The sequence below is a fragment of the Callithrix jacchus genome, chromosome 3, assembly GCF_049354715.1.
Source record: "Callithrix jacchus isolate 240 chromosome 3, calJac240_pri, whole genome shotgun sequence".
NCBI classification, from domain to species: Eukaryota; Metazoa; Chordata; class Mammalia; order Primates; family Cebidae; genus Callithrix; species Callithrix jacchus.
The window spans coordinates 114,873,843-114,898,265 of record NC_133504.1 but is presented as its reverse complement, the minus strand read 5'-3'; the positions used below and the strand labels follow the sequence as shown (position 1 = coordinate 114,898,265).

Sequence of the window (24,423 nt, the reverse complement as noted above, 5' to 3'; positions counted from 1 at the left end):
ATGGCGGGATCTCGGCTCACCGCAACCTCCGCCTCCTGGGTTCAGGCAATTCTCCTGCCTCAGCCTCCTGAGTAGCTGGGATTACAGGCCCGTGCCCAGCTAATTTTTGTATTTTTAGTAGAGACGGGGTTTCACCATGTTGACCAGGATGGTCTCGATCTCTTGACCTCGTGATCCACCCGCCTCGGCCTCCCAAAGGGCTGGGATTACAGGCTTGAGCCACTGCGCCCGGCCCCAGGCCATGTAACTTTTAAGGAAACATAAGCAAAACCTATTGATTCCATTCTGAGAAGATATAAGCATATTATAATGGAAAACTGGTGTGAATAAGTAATTCCTTAATATGTATCCTTTCGGCTGTAAATCTGGACAAAATAAACACAAAGGGGGAAAAAGATATCTTGTCTAGCCCTGGACATTTGGAATTATTTTTGTGTGCTATACCAAGAAATGGAAAAGTTGTAAACCATTCTGTTTTCTGTATGCTAAGGATCTCCTCAGAGACAAAAATAAATCGACCCGTTTTCTTCTAAGCAAATTGAAATCTCTTCCTTAAACAAAGAGCTTAATTAAGACATTGTTCTAAGCTCTTTCTCCCGAAAGCTATCCCTAATGCCTCATTCCCAACCAAAACTACTTCATTTCCCCTTGTCCCCTGCCCCTATTACTACTGACGAGCCCCAAGAACCTTACCTTATTTCCTTCATTGTGGCAAAGTGTTTCAGAAAAGGGTTCTTTGAGTTAAAAGTCGGCGTATCCTATTTGACTCCCGCTCTCGGGATGGCTGGCCGAGAGCTTCCCCGTATCTCCGCGTAGGAAAGCTACAAGATAAGGGGCAAGAACACTATACGCATCTCAGTAAACCACGTACTTTGGGACCGACAATTTCTTCAACATACCTAGGGCACCGCGTTTTATCCCTCTTCCATGCCCCTTCCTCCCGATATCCTCCAGTGCCAGAGACCGCACCCGGAGACTCATTGGCAAATTTCCCGATTCGCCTCAATTTTTGTCCTGCCTCTCTGCTTCGCATTTTCAGGTTCGGTCTCACAAGAAGGACGATGGCGCCGGATTGTGCCAGAATGGGTGAAAACCGGAGGAAAACGAACCCGTTACGACAAAACCCACAATCCTGCCTCCAACCCAGGGGGAGGAGCGGTCAAGTACACGTCTTCAGGACCAGGCCCTTCCGATTGGCTGCTGAGACAAAACGTGGCCTGTGATTGGCTGCAGTGCCGGCGCAGGGCCTTCGGAGAGGAAGTGTGGGAGTCCCGCGCCTCTAAAGTCCGCCTTTCCTGTCAAATAAAGGTCGCAGCCGCCGGGTCAACGGGCGGAGCTAAAGTGATCGTGATTCATGCAGTCCGGGGACCCGGAAGGTGGGGCCCCACGTAACAAAAAGATGACCCGAAGTTGCTCCGCAGTGGGCTGCAGCACCCGTGACACCGTGCTTAGCCGGGAGCGCGGCCTCTCCTTCCACCAGTGCGTATGGCAGCAACCTCTGAGCCCTCGAACTACCTGCGGGGCCTGACAGGCCTTGGCGCGGCGTGGGGCGGGGCAGGGCCGTACTGTGGGTCGCGCCGTGGGTGTGACGCGACGTGACGTGCACAGCGTAGGGGCGTGGGAGCCGAATTGGGGCACTCTGAGAGTTGAGGTTCTCTGTCTCCCCGCTCAGTATTGATCTCTGAGTAGCCGAGTCTCACTCAGTCAACCGCTTTAGCGAGAGTTCCTCGAAAGGAGCCCTCCATTAATTTGATGGTCTTACTATTTAAAGTGAGGAGGCCAGAAGGGAAGGCAGTTTGGGACAAAGGTTGAAGTGTGTGGCGTCTTTCTGAGCACGAGGACAGATCACTTTTCTCCTGTACTGTCTGACACTGCAAGTTCTTAGGTGCTATTAGACGAGCTCTATAAGGTCGGTCGGATTCTGACTGGATTTGATCATGGCAGGGAAGTTTCATTTGGCTCGACGGTGGGGAAGAATTTCAGACCAGTCTTATCTGAACTCATATCCATGGTTCAGACTAGTATAGGTCATTCAAATCAGTATTCAGGGTATAGTGGCAAGTAGAAAAGTGGGTAAAATAGATCCTTACAGACAGAAGGAGATGGGCTTCAAAAAGAAATAGTCTATTAAGATAGTAATAAGATGTAGAGAGTTAATGATAAAGCAGTTTTATGGAAAGATCGAAAAGAACTTCATGGTGGAAAGCGGGGATAGAAAGAGGGTAGCACTTTAGGAGCAGCATGGACAAATAAATGTAAAGGGTGGAAAGTGTGAATATAATATAGAGGAGTGGAAAAGTATCTGAGAAACAAAGCATTTCAAAAATTTAAATGCCAGGTTAAGGAGTTTGGACTATGTATGGTAGCTATGTATCAAATTCATTAATTGTTTTTTAAATACGGCTGATTCCTTCACCTAAATTGTTAACAGTGTGAACCAACTCATTGTGTATGTGAGATGATAATTGATTTGAGATTTTTCTTATGATAGAGGTAGCTTTAAACTAGGGAGACATGAATTCCAATTTTAATTGTTTACCGATGTCTGTACGTGGCTCTGGGTCTTGGTTTCATCTTCTGTAAGAGGAATAAAAACCTGCCTTGTAGAGTTTTCGTAAAATCAAAACGTGTAAGTCTTTACAGCTACATATAGCAACACATAAATGATTTACAAGTGGTATTACCAATTTAATTTTGTCAAGACCTCAAAACTATTTATGCTAGTTAGGCTACAATATTTCCCAGCCTTTTTTTCTCTCTTTTTATTCCTTTTTTTTTGAGACAGTGTCTCACTTCATTGCCCAGGCTGGAGAGCAGTGTCACCATCACAGCTCAGTGCAGCTTCTGTCTTCCAGCCTCAAGCGATCCTCCCACCTCAGCCTTATGAGACTACAGGCACAGGCCACCACAATGGCTAATTTTTATTTTTATTTTTTAGTAGAGATGAGGTCTCAGTATGTTGCCCAAGTTGGTCACCAACTCCTGGGCTGGCATTACAGGCATGAGCCACCCCACCCAGCCCCAACCTTTTTGGTAGCATTTTACACATAGGAAGTAATTGTTTAATACTTTGGGGCAAAACTACAGCACTGTTTGGGGCTGCCTTTAACTATTCAGGTGTCCCAGGCCACCCCACGGGCTAAGAAGATCAACAGCTGTACTTATTAGGCATAACAGTTGGGAAGCTTTGCATCTGAAGACCATGGTAGTAATAAAAGTTGGTGGACCAACCAACTTTTGAGGGTTCCTTGCACGTTTAGAGACTATGCCCAATCTGTGGAAAAGCTGCCTTGCAAATATGTGCCATGAGTTAGAAAAGAATTCAGTGAAAAGAGTTCTTTTGGAAAAAGATTTGCCCCAACCTTATTGGAAAAAGAATTCCCTGTACATTTTCTCTTGATCAAGTATCATCGTCTTTCTAGAACAATAAAATTATAATCCCAGAAATAAAAACAGTTGTTCCTAGGAAAGGCCAAACTTTGGATAGTACTTTACAGTTTAAAAAGTAATTTTGAATACAGTTGTAGCCTCATACACTCTGACTACACCCCATGAGGAAGTTCAAAGATTGAGACTTGTATCTAGTGCCATATAGCCGGTCAGAGGTCACTGAAGCTTAAATACAGGTTTTCCGTGAGTGTTCTTTCTCAAGGTGATTGAGTATCTTAGAATTATGTTTTACCATACTGCTATATTTCTCTAGCAATTAGCTGAGAAAATGTTTTTACCAATCTCAGTTCTAATAATTATGTGCTTTAAAGCCTAAATTAAAATACACAGAAAGCATAGTTACCTATAAATCTGTCTCTCTAAGATAAGTCAAAGAAGAGGGGGCAGAAAGAGTAGTTTTGTGATTTTTTTCTTCTTTGTTTGATGGGAGACCACCGAGTTTTGTGATTTTTATTGTGTTAATTTCACAAGTTTATTTATTTTTTTTTTTGGGATAGTCTCGCTGTCACCTGTTCGTGCGCAGTGTGGCATGATCTTGGCTCACTGCAACCCCCACCTCCTGGGTTCAAGCGATTCTCCTGCCTCAGCCTCCTTAGTAGCTGGAATTACAGGTGTGGGCCACTATGCTCAGCTGATTTTTATATTTTTATTAGAGACAGGGTTTCACCATGTTGGCCAGGCTGGTCTTGAACTCCTGACCTCAAGTGATCTGCCCCTCTCGACTTCCCAAAGTTCTGGGATTACAGGCATAAACCACCACGTCTGGCCAACAAGTTTCTAAACATAATTTGGCTTGGATTGAAAAATAAATAAACGCAAGGTAATTTTTATAATCAAGGCTAGGAAGAAGTAGTGCCTTTAAACATGAAAAAATTGATTATAGTAAATATACTTGTTTGTTTGTTTTTAGAGACAGAGTCTCGCTCTGTTGCCCAGGCTGGAGTGCAGTGGCACGATCTCAGCTCACTGCAACCTCCACCTCCCGGGTTCAAGCGATTCTCCTGCCTTAGCCTCCCGAGTAGCTGGATTACAGGTATGCACCACCATGCCCAGCTAATTTTTTGTGTTTTTAGTAGAGACAGGATCTCACCAGGCTGGCCAGGCTTGTCTTGAACTCCTGACCTTGGGATTACAGGTATGAGCCACCACGCCTGGCCTGTAAATATATTTGTTTTCTACTGATGCATAACAAGTTACCTCAAAATTCAATATAAACGTCTTTATCTCACACATTTCTGAGGGTCAGGGATTCAAGAGTATAGCTGGATGTTATGGTATCTCATAAGAAGGCTGAAGTCACCTGCTTTCAAAAAGACTAACTCAACATAGCCTTTGACTGGAGGCCTCAGTTCCTCACCAACTAGTTTTCACCACAGGACTGTTTATAACATGGCAGATAACTTACCCCAGAGCAAACCATTCTATATAGGGAGCAAGGAGGAAACCTCAGTGCCTTGATGACGTAGTCTGTGGTCACTTACTGTCACATGTGCTTTTTCCATTCCTTAGCAATCACTAACTCTAGCCCATACTCCCTCAAGGGGAGGGGAATTAGGCTCCTCTTTTTTTTTTTTGAGGTGGACTTTCACTCTTGTTGCCCAGGCTGGAGTGCAGTGGCGCGATCTCAGCTCACTGCAACCACTTCATGGGTTCAAGAGATCCTCCTGCATTAGTGTCCCCAGTAGCTGGGATGACAGGCACCCACCACCACACCTGGCTAATGTTTTGTATTTTTAGTAGAGACAGAATTTCACCATGTTGGCCAGGCTGGTCTTGAACTCTTAACCTCAGGTGATCCACCTGTCTCAGCCTCGCAAAGTGCTGGTATTAACAGGCGTGAGCCACTGCGCCCAGCCAGCCTCCACTTCTTAAAAGGAGGAGTACCAAATACTTTAAAATCACCATAGGAAAGGAAAAGATGCATATATTCTTTAACCATTTAAATTTGAGCAATTTCTGTTAAGTAGGAAGTGAAGACAAAATACAGTAGGATATTTAATATGAGACTTGCCCCTCTATAATTGACACGGGCAAAATCAGATATTGAACTTTTGGATTAAAAAAAATCAAAGAATATTGAAAAATGAACTGAGCTAAATTAATTAAACTTTTAATTCACTTGGCTTTATGTTTCTATAAAGCAATAAAATAATAAATGGGTTTATATAACAAATACAACTGTAGTATTACTATAATGTTTTTTATTAATGGAACTTTAATATGATTGCCATAGATTTCCAACTGATACCATACAGCGCTCAAAATGGATCAGGGCTGTTAATCGTGTGGACCCCAGAAGCAAAAAGATTTGGATTCCAGGACCAGGTGCTATACTGTGTTCCAAGCATTTTCAGGAAAGTGACTTTGAGTCATATGGCATAAGAAGAAAGCTGAAAAAAGGAACTGTGCCTTCTGTTTCTCTATACAAGGTACTTAAATGTATGTGTAAGTGAACAAAACTAGATTTTACAGAGCCTTTAAAAATCAAGATAGCTCCCATTGTAGCTTGAATTTGCAAACAAAAAAAAATCCCAAGTCTTAAATCTACTAATAGATTTTAAATGCTTTGAAATTAATTTTTTTTAAAAATCTGTATTTGTTCTGGAGCTTTTAAAAAAGTATATAAATGCAAATCATTTGTCTAGACATATGTAAAGGCTACTAACCAATCACAAAAATCAACTAGTAGATATAAACAGCCTTAGAATACAAGTTTTTGTTAAATATGAGACAGCTTTCATAGTACTTTGAAATTATCTATGTTTTTTGGTTCTTCCAAATAATGTTATTTATCTTAATCAAAAATATACCTAATTATTAATATTAATATAGGAAGTATGTGGGACATAATGGAACTTTCTATAAGTGAGTCACCAGTATTGTTGGTATGATAGTCTTCTGTTTCCTATGTTCCTATGACTGTTTTTATTTTATCTTTTTTTTTTTTTTTTTTTTTTTTTTTTTTTTTGAGACAGGGTTTCACCATGTTGGCCAGGATGGTCTTGATCTCTTGACCTTGTGATCTGCCTGCCTCGGCCTCCCAAAGTTCTGGGATTACAGGCACGAGCCACTGCGCCTGGCCCCTTATTTTATCCTTTTACCCCTTAACCACAACTCTGACACATGGACTTTCATTTTCTGCAATCTGTGATAGCCACCTAACTGTTCTATCCCGACACTAGCCTTACTTTCCTCTGAATCATTAGAGTCTCCTTTCAGTATTGGTTTATCTCATTCCCCTATTCGGAAGTGTTTCATTGGTGTCAAATTCAAACTCATCAAGTTCCAAGTGCTTCCTATTAACTGATTCGTACATTTTTCACTGCCCTGAATTCTCTTTTCAAAGCATATATACTTACCATATATATGCATATATATACACACACATATATGTGTGTGATAAGTTTGCCTGCTTTCATACTTTTGTGTAACATAAATAATGGCTGCTATGTATTGAGAGCTACAATGGTCCAGGCAATGAGCTAGGAGATTCACATAAATTCTAATATTGTATCTTCAAAACAATCCTGTATTATTATCCACATTTTACAGATGAGGACACAAGAGATTGTAGAGTTTATGTGACAGCTAACTGAGGGAGCTAAGATTCAAACGCACATCAGTCTTAATTCCAAAGCCATGTTCTGTCCACTATGCCTTCCTTTTTGCACAAATAACTTCTCTGTCACCTTCATTAATCATATTATTGTACCTTCAAAGAACTACTTGAAGCTCACTTCCATGAAGCCTTCCCAGTTTACTACCACCTCTCCCTGGTTACTTTATTTCAGAAACTTTCAACATCACATTAATATTTCTGCATATGTGCAAAAAAAAAAATACCTGGTTATATTATCCTATAAACTATACATTAAAAAATTCAGAGATTATGACCTTTTCTTTCGTAACTAACTCTCCACAGCAACCAGATTAGTACTTCTTATTTAGGATATTTTTACAGATACTGTACTATGTATTTCTAAAATAACTTTAATTTTATGTATCGGTCATAGGTTCCTCAAGGGGTACATCTTAAAGGCAAAGCAAGACAGAAAATCCTAAAACAACCTCTTCCAGTTAATTCTCAAGAAGTTGCTACTGAGGACCATAACTATAGTTTAAAGACACCTTTGACGATAGGTGCAGAGAAACTGGCTGAGGTGCAACAAATGTTACAAGTGTCCAAAAAAAGACTTATCTCTGTAAAAAACTACAGGATGATCAAGAAGAGAAAGGGTTTACGATTAATTGATGCACTTGTAGAAGAGAAACTACTTTCTGAAGAAACAGAGTGTCTGCTACGAGCTCAATTTTCAGGTACTTCCCCCCAGTAACCTGTAGTATTTATAAAATAGCTATGTTTTGATATATTATTAAATATTTATTTTGGTCTTTCCTATGAAAACATGCTTTCAGCTGGGAAGTGAGTCTCAGTAGCTTAAGCAAGAAGAATGAAAATTAATCACCAAAATTCTTTTACATTTTATGCTTTTCCAATTATAAAAGTAACATTTATTATAGGAAAAGTAAATAAATATTTAAATAATTAAAATAATGTGTAACCCCACTACCCAGAGATGAGACTGTATGGTTTATACCATTTTATGTTCTGTACTTTTTTAGTACAGAACTTTTTGTGGTAGTTCTTACCCATTTGCTACTGCAGATTTATTATAAACAATTTTAACTATATATAATTTTACCAAAGTCTTTTTGCAGTGGAGTTGTACTAGTTTGCAAAATTTCTTTGAGCTTAGAAATTGTGTATCTTCACATTTTTTTTCTAAAATATTCTATATGGTAGATCTATAAACCCACTGAAAGGCTACCCAGTCCTCTTTGTGAACTAAGATATTTTTTAAAGTGCAGAATAAAAATTGCCAGCTTATTCTTTGATGAAAGCAGCAGAGGTTTGGACTTACATTCTAAGAAAAGAGAAACATGTCCTGTTTTTAGAAAAGAGTAGCTGTCTCCAAAGAAGGAGAATATTTTATGTTTTTCCAAGAGGGGAAGAACATAAATAGGAATCTCCACCAGAAACATAGTTTTGTTTTTTTTTTTCTCTCAATATTAGGCAAGATGGTCTGTTCAGTCTGAATAGTACCCTATCCCCAGAAATGTTTTTCATATCTAATTTTCACCCTCAGAGAAATAGTAAGCAGGGAACAAAATAAAATAAATAAATGTCCTCATTTTATTTTCTTTTCTGTTCCTCTAAAAATCTCTAAACTCAGGCTGCCACTGAATAGGGAAACATAATTTAAGTTGAAAATTTTTTCTTCCCTTTGATTCAAGATGAACCAAATAAATTGATTTATTTATTGATTCAAGATGAACCAAATAAATTGGTTAAGAAGCCCTAAGTGGATATTAACCTCTGAATAGACTCAATTAAAATGCAAGTGTGTTTGTATTTGAATTTTGATGCCCAGTGCATTTTGTATCCAAATGCTATAATCTGTACCTGAAAATGTTACTGTTCATCACAAAAAATTAAAAAAAAATTATTTTAACAGATTTTAAATGGGAGTTATATAATTGGAGAGAAACAGATGAGTACTCCACAGAAATGAAACAGTTTGCATGTACGCTCTACTTGTGCAGTAGCAAAGTCTATGATTATGTAAGAAAGATTCTTAAGCTGCCTCATTCTTCCATCCTCAGAACGTAAGTGAATTATTTTTTATTTTTTAAAAATGCCTTTCTTGTCACCACATCTTGCTAACTACATGTGAATTACTCTTTAGATGTCAAACCATATTATTCTTTTATTGGATTTTATTTATTAAGGCTATTAGTACTCATACTTCCACTTAAAGAAAAAAATGGACTAATAATGGAGAAAAATGGACTCTCATTTTCTATTTTTCAAAAACTTCTAGGTGATATTTACCTATTATCATATCAGCAGTACTTTCACCAACAAAATGAAGACACATAGTGTGACAAGTTTTTTGCATCTCCCAGTCTGGGTGATAAAATTTGAAGCCTGAAATATTGGAATTTCTAGTATACTTCAGATGTTCTAATAACTGACTATCCTGGAAAATATAGAACAGTTCTAGATTGATAACCATCCATCTTAAGCAAAGCACAAAAATCTGCATTTTTTCATAAGCACTGCATTTGATGCCGATGTAGGTTGTCCAGGGAACAGATTTTGATAAATAATTTTTTAGGATTTGTGATTAAAATGGATAGATATATTTCTAATTCTCTTAGTGTGGAGCAAGTAACGATTATTTTTGAGTAATACCTTCTAAATTTAATACTGAATTTTAAATTTTTACTGTTTTTACCACTACACTAGTTCTACAAATTTTTTTTTCTTGAGACTGAGTCTTGCTCTGTTGCCCAGGCTGCATGCAGTGCAGTGGCACAGTCGATCTCAGCTCACTGTAACCTTGCCTCCCAGGTTCAAGCAATTCTCGTGCCTCAGCCTCCTACTGAGTAGCTGGGATTACAGGTGTGCACCACCACATCCAGCTAATTTTTTGTATTTTTAGTAAAGACGGGGTTTTGCTATATTGGCCAAGCTGATTTCAAACTCCTGGCCTCAGTGATCTAACCGCCTTGGCCTCCCAAAGTGCTGGGATTACAGGCGTGAGCCACCACGCCCAGCCTAGTTTTACAGATTCTTTTTTTTTTTTTTTTTTTGAGATGCGAGTCTTGCTCTGTTGCTCAGGCTAGAGTGCAGTGGTGCAATCTTGGCTCACTGCAACTTCCTTCTCCCAGGTTCAAGCAGTTCTCCTGCCTCAGCCTTACTGCCACGCCTGGCTAATTTTTGTATTTTTGGTAGAGATGGGGTTTCACCATCTTGGCCAGGCTGGTCTTGAACTCCTGACCTACTGATCCACTCGCCTCATCCTCCCAAAATGCTGGGATTACAGGCATGAGCCAATGCACCCAGCCCAGCCCCAAAATGTAGATTTGGGGAGAAATCTTAGGCTTTTTAATTAAAATAATTAAAAACAAAAAAATATAGATTTTCCTCTATACATGCCATAACAATAATACTACTGATAAAAAATTTAGAAATAATTGACCTTCAGAATAGGCTGAAGAAAAAAAAATTTAGAAGAGGGAAAATTTATTTATTGTTAACAGCATTTTCTTTCAGTCTTTGTGTGTGTGTGTGTGTGTGTTCACTTAGATTTACTAGTGTTTACATAGTTATGACCTTTTGTAAATAAATTTCCAACCAGCCTTTTATCACTTTATTATATATGCCTTTTATCTGTAACATTATTTTGAACTCTTTATAGACAAGTTTTAATAGCTGCATGATATCAGGTAGTCCTACCCTACTTAATTAACTCTGGCATTCTTCAACTATTGGACATTTCTATTGTTTCCATTTTGGGGTTATACTTGTTATTTCATATATTTAGATGAACATTTGTATATAAAACTTACTTTTTCATAGTGTGATTTTACCATTCAGGCTAAATATTATACTTATTTATAATTATTCACTTTTTGCTAAGCAAGATAGTTTTATAGGTACTCTATTGATAATTTCCCCTCCTATACCTTTTTGGTTGTTTTTTTGTTTTCTGGTTGATATATTAGTTGTACATATTCTGAGGGTACATGTGATATTTTGATACATGTGTACAATTTTTTTTTTTTTTTTTTTTTTTTGGAAAAAGAGAAAAAGAAGGGGAAAAAAAGAAAAAGAGGGAAAAAGGAATATTACTTCATTCCTAAAATGGGTTTCAATAATGGCCGATCAATATTTTGAGTGTTTAAAGTGGTTAATGCATATTTTATGTGTTTAAAATGGGGACCTCTATTGTGTTTATTTGTTCTGGCTCTGAGTTCAAGTCCTGGATATCGTTATCAATTTGTTGTCGCGTTGAATCTAAATCTCATTATGTGTCTTATGTATCTGATGTGTACAATTTGTAATGATCAAAGCAGGGTAATTAAAATGTCCATTTATAAATCTAAACATCTATCTTTTCTTTGAGTTGAGAAGCTCGACCTTTTTAATCTCTTCTACATAGTTTTAAAGCATTACTTAATGTATTTCACTATGGTTTATATAAGATATTTCACGTAACTTCTCTTCTTTTTCATGGTTTTCTTCATTTTCCATAGTTCTGCATCACCTCGTAGAATGAATCTTCCTGGTAATTCAAGGTCACACTTATCTTTTCTCTCTTCATGTCATTTTGCATTTTGTGACCTTTGCTGTGACATTATATATTTAGATTTATAATTCCAGTACTCAAACAGTTGCTCATTTCTTTAGGTTCTTTGCCTAAGTAAGGTATATTGTTTAGTATGATATTAATACATGTTTGTTATAAAACATTCAAACAGTATATAAGTACATGAATACCAGAAAGTGAAAAACACAATACTTCCCTTTCCATAATCCTACAACATAACTACAATTAGCAGTTTTGTGTGTATCCTCCCAGAGTTAAAAAAAAAAAACAAACCAACTATCTACCAATAAAATTTTGTTTTAGTGGCCATATAGTGTTCTGTTACATTAACGGTATATAGTTTTCATTTATTTTCTATTAATATAAGGTTCTTAGATTAATGGTATATACATTTCCATTTATTTTCCCATTTAAAAAGTGATCTGTTTTTAACACAGTTATCTTAAGTATTAGATTTTTATAATCATATTCAGTATTCATTTATTCAATAAATATTTATTGATCAGGAGCGGCCGGTGAGGCAGGAGGAAAACCAGGAGATTGTGGTGGCCTGGAAGCCAAGTGTAGAAAGTATTTCAAGGAGGGAGTAGTCCACTATGTCAAATGCTGCTGGGAGATCAGGTAAGATGAGGACAGAATTGACAATTGGATTTTGCAAGATGAAGGTCATTGATGACCATGATAAAAGCAGTTACAGTAGTGTGGTGGAGAGGTAAACCTGGTTGGAGTGGGATTAAGAGAGACTAAAGGTGAAGAAGTAGAGAAAATGATTGTGGACTCTTCCGTGGAATTTTGCTATGAAGGAGAGCAGAGAAATAGGTCTGTAGGTAGAAGGGAACATGCATTGAGGGAAGAGTGTTTGTTGAGATGGCAGATGTCCCAGCATGTTTGTGTGTTTATGGGAATGATCCAAGAGAGAAGAAAATTGGCAATGTGTAAGAGAAAGGATAATTGCAGGAGGAACACCCAGCACCATTGTGGAGTGAAGTATGACCTTGAGGTATTGGAACAGTTCATCCACTGAAACAGGAAGAAAGGCAGAAGTACAGATACAGTTGGTTAACAGATTTGGTAGTAGGAAAATGAGTTTTGTCTTTTAAAAAGATGGGGCCTCGGCCAGGCAAGATGGCTCACGTTTGTAATCTCAGCACTTTGGGAGGTCGAGTCAAGCAGATCATGAGTTCAGGAGTTCAAGACCAGCCTGGCCAATATGGTGAAACCCCGTCTGTACTAAAAAATACAAAAATTAGCTGGGTGTGGTAGTGGGCACCTGTAAATCCCAGCTACTCGGGAGGCTGAGTGAGGCAGGAGAATCGCTTGAACCTGGGAGGCAGAGGTTGCAGTGAGCAGAGACCACACCATTGCACTCCAGCCTGGGCAACAGCAAAACTCCCTCTCCAAAAAAAAAAAAGGAAAAACAAGATGGGGCCTCATTGTGTTGCCCAGGCTAGCCTTGAACTCCTGGGCTCAAGCAGTCTTCCAATTAGCCTACCCGAGTAGCTAGAACTATACACATGCACCACCACACTCAGCAGGAAAATGAGTTTTTATTGGATTGCTTCTGTTTTCTCAATGAAATAGTTATTAACTGAGAGTTGGCAAGGAAGGGATTAGATTTGGGGAGAAAGGAGAAAATGTGACCAGTCACCGGCCAGGGAAAGTAAGTAACTGGAAAAAGGCAGTACCAGAATTGTAGTCAAAACTGGTGTCTTTCCCTCCATAGTGATGGAGAAACAATTAGATGGTTAACAATTAAACGATGACAGACCAAAGTAGACTTAAATTTTTTAAAACCCTTGGTTTGGTTATAGGGTACCTTACAAATTTCTAATTGTCATACATCTTTCTCTATTCTTAGCTATATCAGATACTTCTCTAATTTTCTCTTTACTGATATTGTATCCTTTTTCAGTTCTCCCTGGATTCTTTATGTCCAAAACTTTCCCAAAGCTGTATTTTTTTATAATTCCAGTGTTTGGGGTCTTTAAGGTAATTTATTTTCACAAAACCTTTGAAACTAAGTCTTAATATTCTCAACTTATTATAATAGTGATATATTCAGTGGTATATTTAGCATAGATAGAAAATGCTGGCACAGTTGTTCCTTATTTATATTTCCTCTGTTTCTAATTTTTGGTTTATATTCACTGCAGTTTAGTAAATGAACTCCCTCTATAATTTACCTGCTATGAGAGAATCAAAAGTAAGAACAGCAAGAGTAGCTAAAAGTTTTAACAGAAAAACACTTAGTACTTTGGATCTCTAGGACTATATTTTTTCCCAGGCAGAATTTTTTTTTTTTTTTTTTTTTTGAGATAGAGTCTTGCTTGGTCGCCAGGCTGGAGTGCAGTGACGTGATCTTGGCTCACTGCAACCTCCGCCTCCCAGGTTTAAGCGATTCTCCTGCTTCAGCTTCCCAAGAAACTGGGACTGCAGGTGCGCGCCCCACACCCAGCTAACTTTTGTATTTTTAGTAGAGATGGCGTTTCATCATGTTGGCCAGGATAGTCTCAATCTCTTGACCTCGTGATCCACCCACCTCAGCTTTTCAAAGTGCTGGGATTACAGGTGTGAGCCACCGTACCCTGTCTCCCAGGCAGAATTTTAAGCTACCCAACTGATTGCCTATAATAATTCCATAACTAAGTTATTAGATATTGGTTTGTTAATTTAAAATATCATGTTGATGAGAATGTAAATGAAAATTAGTTTGAACTTTTGCAAGGACAATTTGGGAATATTAATTTTAAATTGACACACCTAGTTATGTGCACCTGAAATTCAAAATTTGTCTTTAATTTCTTATTAAAATTGAGTTCATATATGCCAATATATGTATACGTTTACCTCAGATAATTACACAAATGACATAAATATGTATATGTGTACGGGTGCACAAGTATACATACACACATTGTGGCACTGTTATATTATCTAAAAATTTGAAATTATCAAGATGTCCTTTGATTTGAGTTAGTTAAATTATCTTTATTTAACTATATTGTGGTATAGTAACTATACTGTGTGCACATTTAAAATGTTGCTGTAGGTTGATATTTAAGGGAGTGTAAAAATATGTGCAACATTATCATTGAGTGAAAAATAGATTCAATATACTATTTTGAAAATTATATCTAGGTATGTATACATAAAGACATATGGAAGAATGTTCATGAAATATCAACAGTAACTTTTTACTTTCTTTTTATTTTTTTAATTGCATTTTAGGTTTTGGGGTACATGTGAAGAACATGCAATATAGTTGCATAGGTACACACCTGACAGTGTGATTTGCTGCCTTCCTCCCCTTCACCCATATCTGGCATTTCTCCCCATGCTGTCTCTCCCCAATTCCCCACCCTTTGCTGTCCCTCCCCTATTCCCCCCAACAGACCCCAGTGTGTTGTGCTCCCCTCCCTGTGTTCATGTGTTCTCATTGTTCAACACCTGCCTATGAGTGAGAACATGCGGTATTTCATTTTCTGTTCTTGTGTCAGTTTGCTGAGAATGATGGCCTCCAGGTTCATCCATGTCCCTACAAAGGACACGAACTCATCATTTTTGATGGCTGCATAATATTCCATGGTGTGTATGTGCCACATTTTCCCTGTTCAGTCTATCATCGATGGGCATTTAGGTTGGTTCCAGGTCTTTGCTATTGTAAACAGTGCTGCAATGAACATTCATGTGCATGTGTCCTTATAGTAGAACAATTTATAATCCTTTGGATATATACCCAGTAATGGGATTGCTGGGTCAAATGGAATTTCTATTTCTAGGTCCTTGAGGAATCGCCACACTGTCTTCCACAATGGTTGAACTAATTTACACTCCCACGAGCAGTGTAAAAGTGTTCCTATTTCTCCATATCCTCTCCAGCATCTGTTGTCTCCAGATTTTTTAATAATCGCCATTCTACCTGGCGTGAGATGGTATCTCAATGTGGTTTTGATTTGCATTTTTCTGATCACCAGTGATGATGAGCATTTTTTCATATGTTTGTTGGCCTCATATATATCTTCTTTTGTAAAGTGTCTGTTCATATCCTTTGCCCACTTTTGAATGGGCTTGTTTGCTTTTTTCTTGTAAATCTGTTTTAGTTCTTTGTAGATTCTGGATATCAGCCCTTTGTCAGATGGGTAAACTGCAAAAATTTTTTCCCATTCTGTTGGTTGCCGCTTCGCTCTAATGACTGTTTCTTTTGCCGTGCCGAAGCTGTGGAGTTTGATTAGGTCCCATTTGTCTATTTTGGCTTTTGTTGCCAATGCTTTGGGTACTTTCTTCTTTATGCTTTTTGTATTTAGTTTTTTTAAAAAAAAGAATGTGTCAGCCAGGCTTGGTGGCTTACACCTGTAATCCCAGCAATTTGGGAGGTTGAGCCAGGCAGATCACCTGAGGTCAGGAGTTCCAGGCGGATCACCTGAGGTCAGGAGTTCCAGCCTTGCCAATGTGGTGAAACCCCATCTCTACTTTAAAAAAAAAAAATTAGCCAAGCATTTTTTTTTTTTAAAGTAGTGGTGTGTGCCTATAATCCCAGCTCTCCAGGAGGCTGAGGCAGGTGAATCACTGCAACTCACGGGGCAGAGGCTACAGTGAGCCGAGATTGTGCCACTGCACTCAGCCTAGGCGACAGAGCAAGACTCCGTCTCAAACAAAAAGAAGAATGCTTTTTTTATGATCAGAAGAAATTTTTTTTTATTTTCAGGGAAGAAAAGAGATTCCAGTGAGCAATTATGTCTTTCCCTACTGTTCTAACTCATGAACTTGATTTGAGTATGCCTACTCTTTCTTATAAAAACTTTAAAACATAAATCAAATCCACATATCATTCTGCTTCATGTTCATGACATCATTCTAGTAGCTGTAGATATTCAGATACCATTGAGATTTCCATTTAAAAATCAAACTCAGCACAACATAAATTGTTTTTTTTTTACCCTATTTAAAATAAAACTTACATAGGGACACTGCATGCTTTATTAACATACTATATATGCAGCACAGCATTTTTGGTGCTAATTTGAGAATCGTAATGTAAAAAACATAAATTTTAAACAACTAAAATTTGGTGACACACTTGAAAAGAGTTTTCAATATACTAGTTGTTATAGCATTGCTATATTGTTTAGTCATTGTCTTACTATTTTTTCCTTTTTTTAATATTTTAAGTTCAGGGGTACATGTAAGGGTTTGTTACATAGGTAAAGTCATGTCACAGGGGTTTGTTGTACAGATTATTTCATCACCCAGGTGTTAAGCACAGTATCCAATAATTGTCTTTTCTGCTCCTCTCCCTCCTTCCAACTTCCACCACCCTCGAGTAGACCCCAGTGTCTGTTGTTCTCTTTTTTATTTTTTATTTTTTGAGACAGAGTTTTGCTCTGTTGCCCAGACTGGAGTGTAGTGGTGTAATCTTGGCTCACTGCAACCTCCATCTCCTGGATTCAAGTGATTCTCCTGTCTTAGCCTCCCAAGTAGCTGGGATTGCAGGCATACAGCACTGAGCCTGGCTAATTTGTGTATTTTTAGTAGATATTGGGTTTCATCATGTTGGCCAGACTGGTCTTGAACTCCTGACCTCAGGTGACCTGCCTCCCTCAGCCTCCCAAAGTGCTGAGATTACAGGCGTAAGCCATGGTGCCCAGACAAATTCTCGTTATTTAGCTCCCACTTATAAGTGAGAACATGCAGTATTTGGTTTTCTGTTCCTGTATTAGTTTACTAAGGATAATAGCCTTTAGCTCCATCTATGTTGCTGCAAAAGACATGATCTTGTTGTTTTTCATGGCTATATAGTATATGCCATGGTGTATACGTACTACTTTTCTTTTTTTTTTTTTTTTTTTTTTTGAGATCGAGTTTTGCTCTTGTTGCCCAGGCTGGAGTGTGGTGGTGCAATCTGGGCCCACTGCAACCTCCGCCTCCAGGGTTCAAGCAATTCTCCTGCCTCAGCCTCCTGAGTAGCTGGGATTACAGGCACATGCCACCATGCCTGACTAATTTTTGTATTTTTAGTAGAGATGAGGTTTCACCATGTTGGTCAGGCTGGTCTCGAACTCCTGACCTCGTGATCTGCCCATCTTGGCTTCCCAAAGTGCTGGAATTACAGGCGTGAGCTACCATTCCTGGCCTGTGTGTTTTTTAAATCTATTAATGCATCATGAAATTAGTGGGTCATAATTGCCATTTAAGTGTGTGTATCGTTAAAACGTGTGCTGAATGAAGAGACTTCCCCAAACAGGCTTTGTGTGAGCAACATGGCTGTTTATTTGCCTGGGTGCAGGCAGGCTGAGGCCAAAAAAGCTGTCAGTGAAGGATGGTGGGATAGGAGTTGGTTTTATAGGTTTGGGGTGGACAGTAGAAAGTTACGGTGTAGGGCTATTTTTGCAAGCTGGGAGTGGGTCGTAGGGTGTGGAGTGACAAGGTTGACCAAGGTTACAAACTCCAATGGCCTTATCAATTAGGGCAGGAATAAGGAACAATAGAGAATGTCTCAAAGTTAAGTAGATGCAGAAGGGACTGATCATTTCTTCCTCTTTTCAAGGTCTTCCATTTACTTTAGATTTTCTAGGAACTCATCTGGAGTGTCTGTGCAGGTCACAGAGGTTAACATGGCATCCATGGCACCATCAGTCAGCCTAAAAGACCTTACACATATATGTATATGTATATATTTATCATTTATACTTATAAACTATTACAGTCATTCCTTAGTATATGTGGGGGATTGGTTCTAGGACACCCCCAACTTGTGCCAGTATACCAAAATCCATGCATACACAAGTCCTGTAGACAGTCCTGCAGAACCCACGTATATGAAAAGCTGGCTGTCTGTATATGCAAGCTTTGCATCCTATAAATACTGTATTTTCCCTCCATGCATTTGGTCGAAAAAAAGTTCAAAATTTACTCTGTGTGTGTGCGATACATACTGCATATATGTGAAAGTTTATGGTATGTGCTAAGGGTGAATTTTGTTTATGAAACTTCTAGATGGCACCTAAAATATTTGGAAAGCCCTATCCCAAAATACTTAGGGAAGAACATTAAACTCTCAATTAAGTAGCAGTCAGCTGTCCAGTAAGAAGCTTGGTTGCCTTCAAATACAGCCAAAAAATCAGAAATTTAACTCAAAAGGCATTTGAGTTACAAATGTATATGTTAGTTACAGGTGAACATCCCAGTCTCTCCCTCAGAATCCCTTTAGTTGTAGAGTTATTAAATATGGCTGTTTTTTTTCCTGATCTGTAACAAGTTAGAAAGAGTAAATTAGAAGTAAGAATTCCAAAGATAGACACCATAATAGGAAGAAAATAATTAGCAGTCTTGAGAACAGGGATACCATGAAAGAACTCCTAAGATAGTAGTGCAGGTGGGTCGTATAGAGGCACAGATGCACAAAAGTTACATGCCTTTAAGGGCATAATTTTGAGGATGTAAAGAGTGAGAAAAGCAGTAAACCCCTGGGCATCAGGAAACCGGGTTTCACATTTGTTCATAACTAACAGTACATTATGGGCCAAGTAGCTTAACCTCTCCCTCTGTTCTAGTTTCCTAGTCGTAAAATGAGGTAGATGTACTAGATGTTGTCAAAGGTTCCTTCCCATTCAGCAATTTTCTCATTTCAGTGAATTTACAATTAAGACTGGGTTATGATTTACAATATAAAAAGATCAATTAGAACAAACTGGTTAGTTGGTTCGTTTACTTTTTAAAGAATAAATGAGAAAAATAAAAGCCAACCTGCTAGCGCAGTGATGAGCGCATAGGTGTAGGAGTCGCTAGGGTGTAGATTCGAATCCCAGGTAGGGTTAGTGTTAGGAATAAGGCTAGAGCATTAGGAGGGTAGCACAGTAGGTAGAGCACAGGAATAGGAAGGTCATAGGTTCAAATCCCAGGCAGAGAAAAAAAAGTTTAAGGCTGGGCGTGGTGGCTCATGCCTGTAAACCCAGCACTTTGGGAGGTCAAGACAGGCAGATCACAAGGTCAGGCATTTGAGACCAACCTGGCCAATATGGTGAAACACTGTCTCTACAAAAAATATATATATATGTTGTATGTTTGTATCTTAAAATACTACTTTGTGTTTCTAAGTTTCTCTTATCTTACTATTTCATTGTAACTATGAATATACCATTGAAAATGTCTATAGAATTTGGCTTCTTATATACTTGGCTTTATTTCTATAGGGATGGGAGACTACTTTAGTACTGCTTAAGTCATTTTCCTATTTACCTTTTTATTTCTGTTTCTTTAAGTTTTCTGTGTTTCACTTTTTATATATTCCAGATGGTTATCCAAATGCCAACCTGGTCCAGGTTTCAACAGCCACATTTTTTCTTTTCTTCAACAAAGAGTACAGAACGGAGATCAACTCTATCAATACTGTTCATTGATAATAAAAAGTATACCTCTCAAGCAACAGCTTCAATGGGATCCCAGCAGTCACAGTTTGCAGGGGTTTATGGACTTTGGTCTTGGAAAACTTGATGCTGATGAAACACCACTTGCTACAGAAACTGTTTTGTTAATGGCAGTGGGTATTTTTGGCCATTGGAGAACACCTCTTGGTTATTTTTTTGTAAACAGAGCATCTGGATGTTTGCAAGCTCAGCTGCTTCGGCTGACTATTGGTAAACTGAGTGACATAGGAATCACAGTTCTGGCTGTTACATCTGATGCCACAGCACATAGTGTTCAGATGGCAAAAGCGCTGGGGATACATATTGATGGAGATGATATGAAATGTACATTTCAGCATCCTTCAGCTTGTAGTCAACAAATTGCATACTTCTTTGATTCTTGCCACTTGCTAAGATTAATAAGAAATGCATTTCAGAATTTTCAAAGCATTCAGTTTATTAATGGCATAGCACATTGGCAGCACCTCGTGGAGTTAGTAGCACTAGAGGAACAGGAATTATCAAATATGGAAAGAATTCCAAGTACACCTGCAAATTTGAAAAATCATGTACTGAAAGTGAATTGTGCTGCCCAACTCTTTAGTGAGAGTGTAGCCAGTGCATTAGAATATTTGCTATCCTTAGGCCTGCCGCCTTTTCAAAACTGTATTGGTACCATCCATTTTTTACGTTTAATTAACAATCTGTTTGACATTTTTAATAGTAGAAACTGTTATGGAAAGGGGCTTAAAGGGCCTCTGTTGCCTGAAACTTACAGTAAAATAAACCATGTGTTGATTGAAGCCAAGACTATTTTTGTTACGTTATCTGACGCTAGCAATAATCAAATAATTCAAGGTAAGCAAAAACTAGGATTCCTGGGATTTTTGCTCAATGCTGAGAGCTTAAAATGGCTCTACCAAAATTATGTTTTCCCAGAGGTCACACCTTTTCCTTATCTTCTGACTTACAAATTCAGTCACGATCATCTGGAATTATTTCTAAAGATGCTTAGGCAGGTATTAGTAACGAGTTCTAGCCCTACCTGCATGGCATTCCAGAAAGCTTACCATAATTTGGAGACCAGATACACATTTCAAGATGAAGTTTTTCTAAGCAAAGTAAGCATCTTTGACATTTCAGTTGCTCGAAGGAAAGACTTGGCCCTTTGGGCAGTTCAGCGTCAGTATGGTGTCAGTGTTACAAAGACTCTCTTTCACGAAGAGGGCATTTGTCAAGACTGGTCTAATTGTTCACTAAGTGAGGCATTATTAGACCTATCAGATAATAGACGAAATCTCATCTGTTATGCTGGTAATGTTGCAGAAAAGTTATCAGCTCTTTTAACTTGTGAGGACTGCATCACAGCACTGTATGCATCGGATCTCAAAGCCTCTAAAATTGGGTCACTATTATTTGTTAAAAAGAAGAATGGTTTGCATTTTCCCTCAGAAAGTCTATGTCAGGTCATAAATATTTGTGAGCGGGTTCTAAGAACCTATTCAAGAATGGCAATTTTTGAACTAGTTCCTAAACAGAGGGAATTGTATCTTCAACAGAAAATATTATGTGAGCTTTCTGGGCATATTTATCTTTTTGTAGATTTGAATAAGCATCTCTTTGATGGAGAAGTGTGTGCTATCAATCACTTTGTTAAGTTGCTAAAGGATATAATAATCTGTTTCTTAAATATCAGAGCTAACAATGTTGCACAGAACTCTTTAAAACATCATTCAGAAAGAACTGATATGAATACCTTATCAAGGAAACACTGGTCATCTCTACCAGACTATAAATGTTCAAGTTTTGCTAATACCAGTAAATTCAGGCATTTGCTAAGTAACGATGGATATCCATTCAAATGAGAGACCTAAAATATATTAATATTTTAATTAAAAATACTTGGTCAACTTTTTTTTTTTTTTTTTGAGATGAAGTCTCACTCTCTAGCCAGGCTGAAGTGCAGTGGCACAATCTCGGCTCACTGCAACCTCCACTTCCCAGGTTCAAACGATTCTCCTGCCTCAGCCTCCCAAGTAGCTGGGACTACAGGTGCGTGCCACCACACCCTGCTTATCTTCGTATTTTTCGTAGAGATGGGGTTCCACCTTGTTGGCCAGGATGGTCTGAATCTTGACCTCATGATCCTCCTGCCTTGGCCTCCCAAAGTGCTGGGATTACAGGCGTGAGCCACTGCACCCGGTCAGTCAACATTTTTTAAAGTTAAATTTACCTTATTTTACAAATTGACCATTCTGCACAGTAGACAAGTTTGCAATTCTGACTTATTAAAATTACTAATTCTGCATATCACAAAAATCTGCTTATATTTTTGGTATGGCTTGCAGCATTTAAGCGTCTTCCAAAATGTGGAAGCAGTATGTCAGTAAAAGCAGATTAACCAATAGGTACTGTCTTTGAATTTACTATAACACTAAGCAGTGTGACTGGACACAGTTTTAACTTGTTCAATCTGCTTCGAAAACAAGAAAAACTATGAGTTATCAAAACATTGACTCCTTTTTTTTTTTTTTTTTTGAGACGGAGTTTCGCTCTTGTTATCCAGGCTGGAGTGCAATGGCGTGATCTCGGCTCACCGCAACCTCCGCCCCCTGGGTTCAGGCAATTCTGCCTCAGCCTCCTGAGTAGCTGGGATTACAGGCACGCGCCACCGTGCCCAGCTAATTTTTTGTAATTTTTAGTAGAGACGGGGTTTCACCATGTTGACCAGGATGGTCTCGATATGTTGACCTCGTGATCCACCCGCCTCGGCCTCCCAAAGCGCTGGGATTACAGGCTTGAGCCACTGCGCCCGGCCAACATTGACTCCTTTTATGACTAGACTACATTTCTAAAAGATCTTTGGTTTATAATTCTTAAGAAAATTGACAATACCTATAAAACCTTGAAGATAACTTTTACTTAAATATGAAAATTAAATCGTAGTTTGAAAATTAGGCTCAAGCAAATATCAAATACTACAAAAATCCCCTTGTCCCAGGATACCCTAAAAGAGAAGTACTGAAACTTTGTCAGGCAGCCATGCTGGGGAGTGCAGTCTGGAAATAACATACCTAATGTGTTTTTCACTCTCCATTATCCCTGAACTTTGAAATACTACTTTTGAATAATAAGCTGGATACTTACAAGGTTTGACTTCTCTTGGAAGAACTCAATGCTCATCAGAAAACAGGGAGAAACCTAATCTGAAAGGAAGCATACTAAGGACAATTTTCTCCACTCACATCCACATTTGAAAAGAGAAATAGAAAAACATAGGTAACTCTACTTTCAGAAATGGGAGTATTTTAATGGACAGAAGAAACAAGCACATTATTCACCTGTGTTTGTAAACATCTCCTTTTTTGTCACGGAATAAGTGTTCACAAAGTACAGTTAATCCTAATAGGAAAACTTAGAATTACAAAAGATGACTGACAAGACGAATGTATATTATTTAAAATTCCCCTTAAAAAGTATTTTGATGTTTGTTTATTCTACCTCAAACAAAGGCTTAAATTTTGAAGTGTAATAACCAATTTATACTTTATTTTATACAAAACTTACTGCTGAGAGGTCTGAATATTGTGCTTTTTGTTGTTTGTAAATAGAATTGAATTTAAATACACCAGGATAAATCTTATTTAAAGGAAGCCTGTTTGTAAATCACCAGCTTTAACTTATTGCTTATATAAATCCAAGCTCTGTACCTGATCTTTATGTAAAACAAGGTCCATACATATAGTATCTAATGCCCTTTGCTGTTATATTTAACTAATGTACAAATGTCTGCATTTCAGTGTTTTGCATTATTCCTTTAAGTGCTAGATAAATTGGAAAAAGATGGTCAGTTGAGACAATGAATATGGAAAAATTTGAAGGTCAGAGATTTTTCTTAGATAAGAAGATAAGAATAGTCTCATCACTACTTTTAGCCCAGTTAATTGCTCCTGCACTTGTGAAGGGCTTGGAGTCTTATACCAGACTTATTTGATATGATATGCTTTACAGTGAAATAAATTATTCATTCATATTTGATTTAGGGCAGTTTGGTTATAATTTCTACTTTACATCTTTGCCATTTTTTTCTTCAGAGAAAAACGTTCCCTTTAAAAATTTATCCTCCTACTTTCCAACAACTAGTGCTAGGAGAACTGGATATCCATGTGCAAAAAAAATTAACTCAAAATGAAGCAAAGACCTAAATATCAGAGGTAAGTCTACACAATTTTTAGAAAAATATAGAGTTAATCTTTGAGATTTGGATTAGGTGGTAGTTTCTTTTATTTTTACTTATTTTTTTACTATTAGATTGGCACAAGATTTTTTTTTTTTTTTTTTTAAAAAGGAGTCTTACTCTGTTGCCCAGGCAGGAGAGCAGTGCTGCAATCTCA

At 38.1% G+C, this 24,423-nt stretch overlaps 1 protein-coding gene across 2 annotated transcripts; it reads left to right on the top strand.

Moving 5' to 3' along the window:
• Positions 1 to 1,332: 1,332 nt before the first annotated feature.
• On the top strand, positions 1,333 to 24,065 carry THAP9 (THAP domain containing 9). Of its 2 annotated transcripts, none has more exons than XM_008993063.5 (5): positions 1,333 to 1,479; positions 5,684 to 5,879; positions 7,464 to 7,767; positions 8,967 to 9,117; positions 19,917 to 24,065. In XM_008993063.5, the coding sequence occupies exons 1-5, from the start codon at positions 1,355 to 1,357 to the stop codon at positions 21,892 to 21,894; spliced, it is 2,754 nt and encodes a 917-aa protein (XP_008991311.1). In that variant the 5' UTR covers positions 1,333 to 1,354; the 3' UTR covers positions 21,895 to 24,065. The 2 variants fall into 2 exon arrangements, with proteins under 2 accessions (XP_008991311.1, XP_078223096.1); XM_078366970.1 differs by having other exon boundaries at positions 5,684 to 5,889.
• The last annotated feature ends 358 nt before the right edge of the window (positions 24,066 to 24,423 follow it).

Bases quoted from the DNA above. Each gene is read 5' to 3' on its own strand.
- THAP9 (XM_008993063.5), top strand. From the start codon at position 1,355: ATGCAGTCCGGGGACCCGGAAGGTGGGGCCCCACGTAACAAAAAGATG. The intron at 1,480-5,683 runs GTGCGTATGGCA...TGATTGCCATAG, and splicing joins CGCGGCCTCTCCTTCCACCA to ATTTCCAACTGATACCATAC. The intron at 9,118-19,916 runs GTAAGTGAATTA...TATATATTCCAG, and splicing joins CATTCTTCCATCCTCAGAAC to ATGGTTATCCAAATGCCAAC.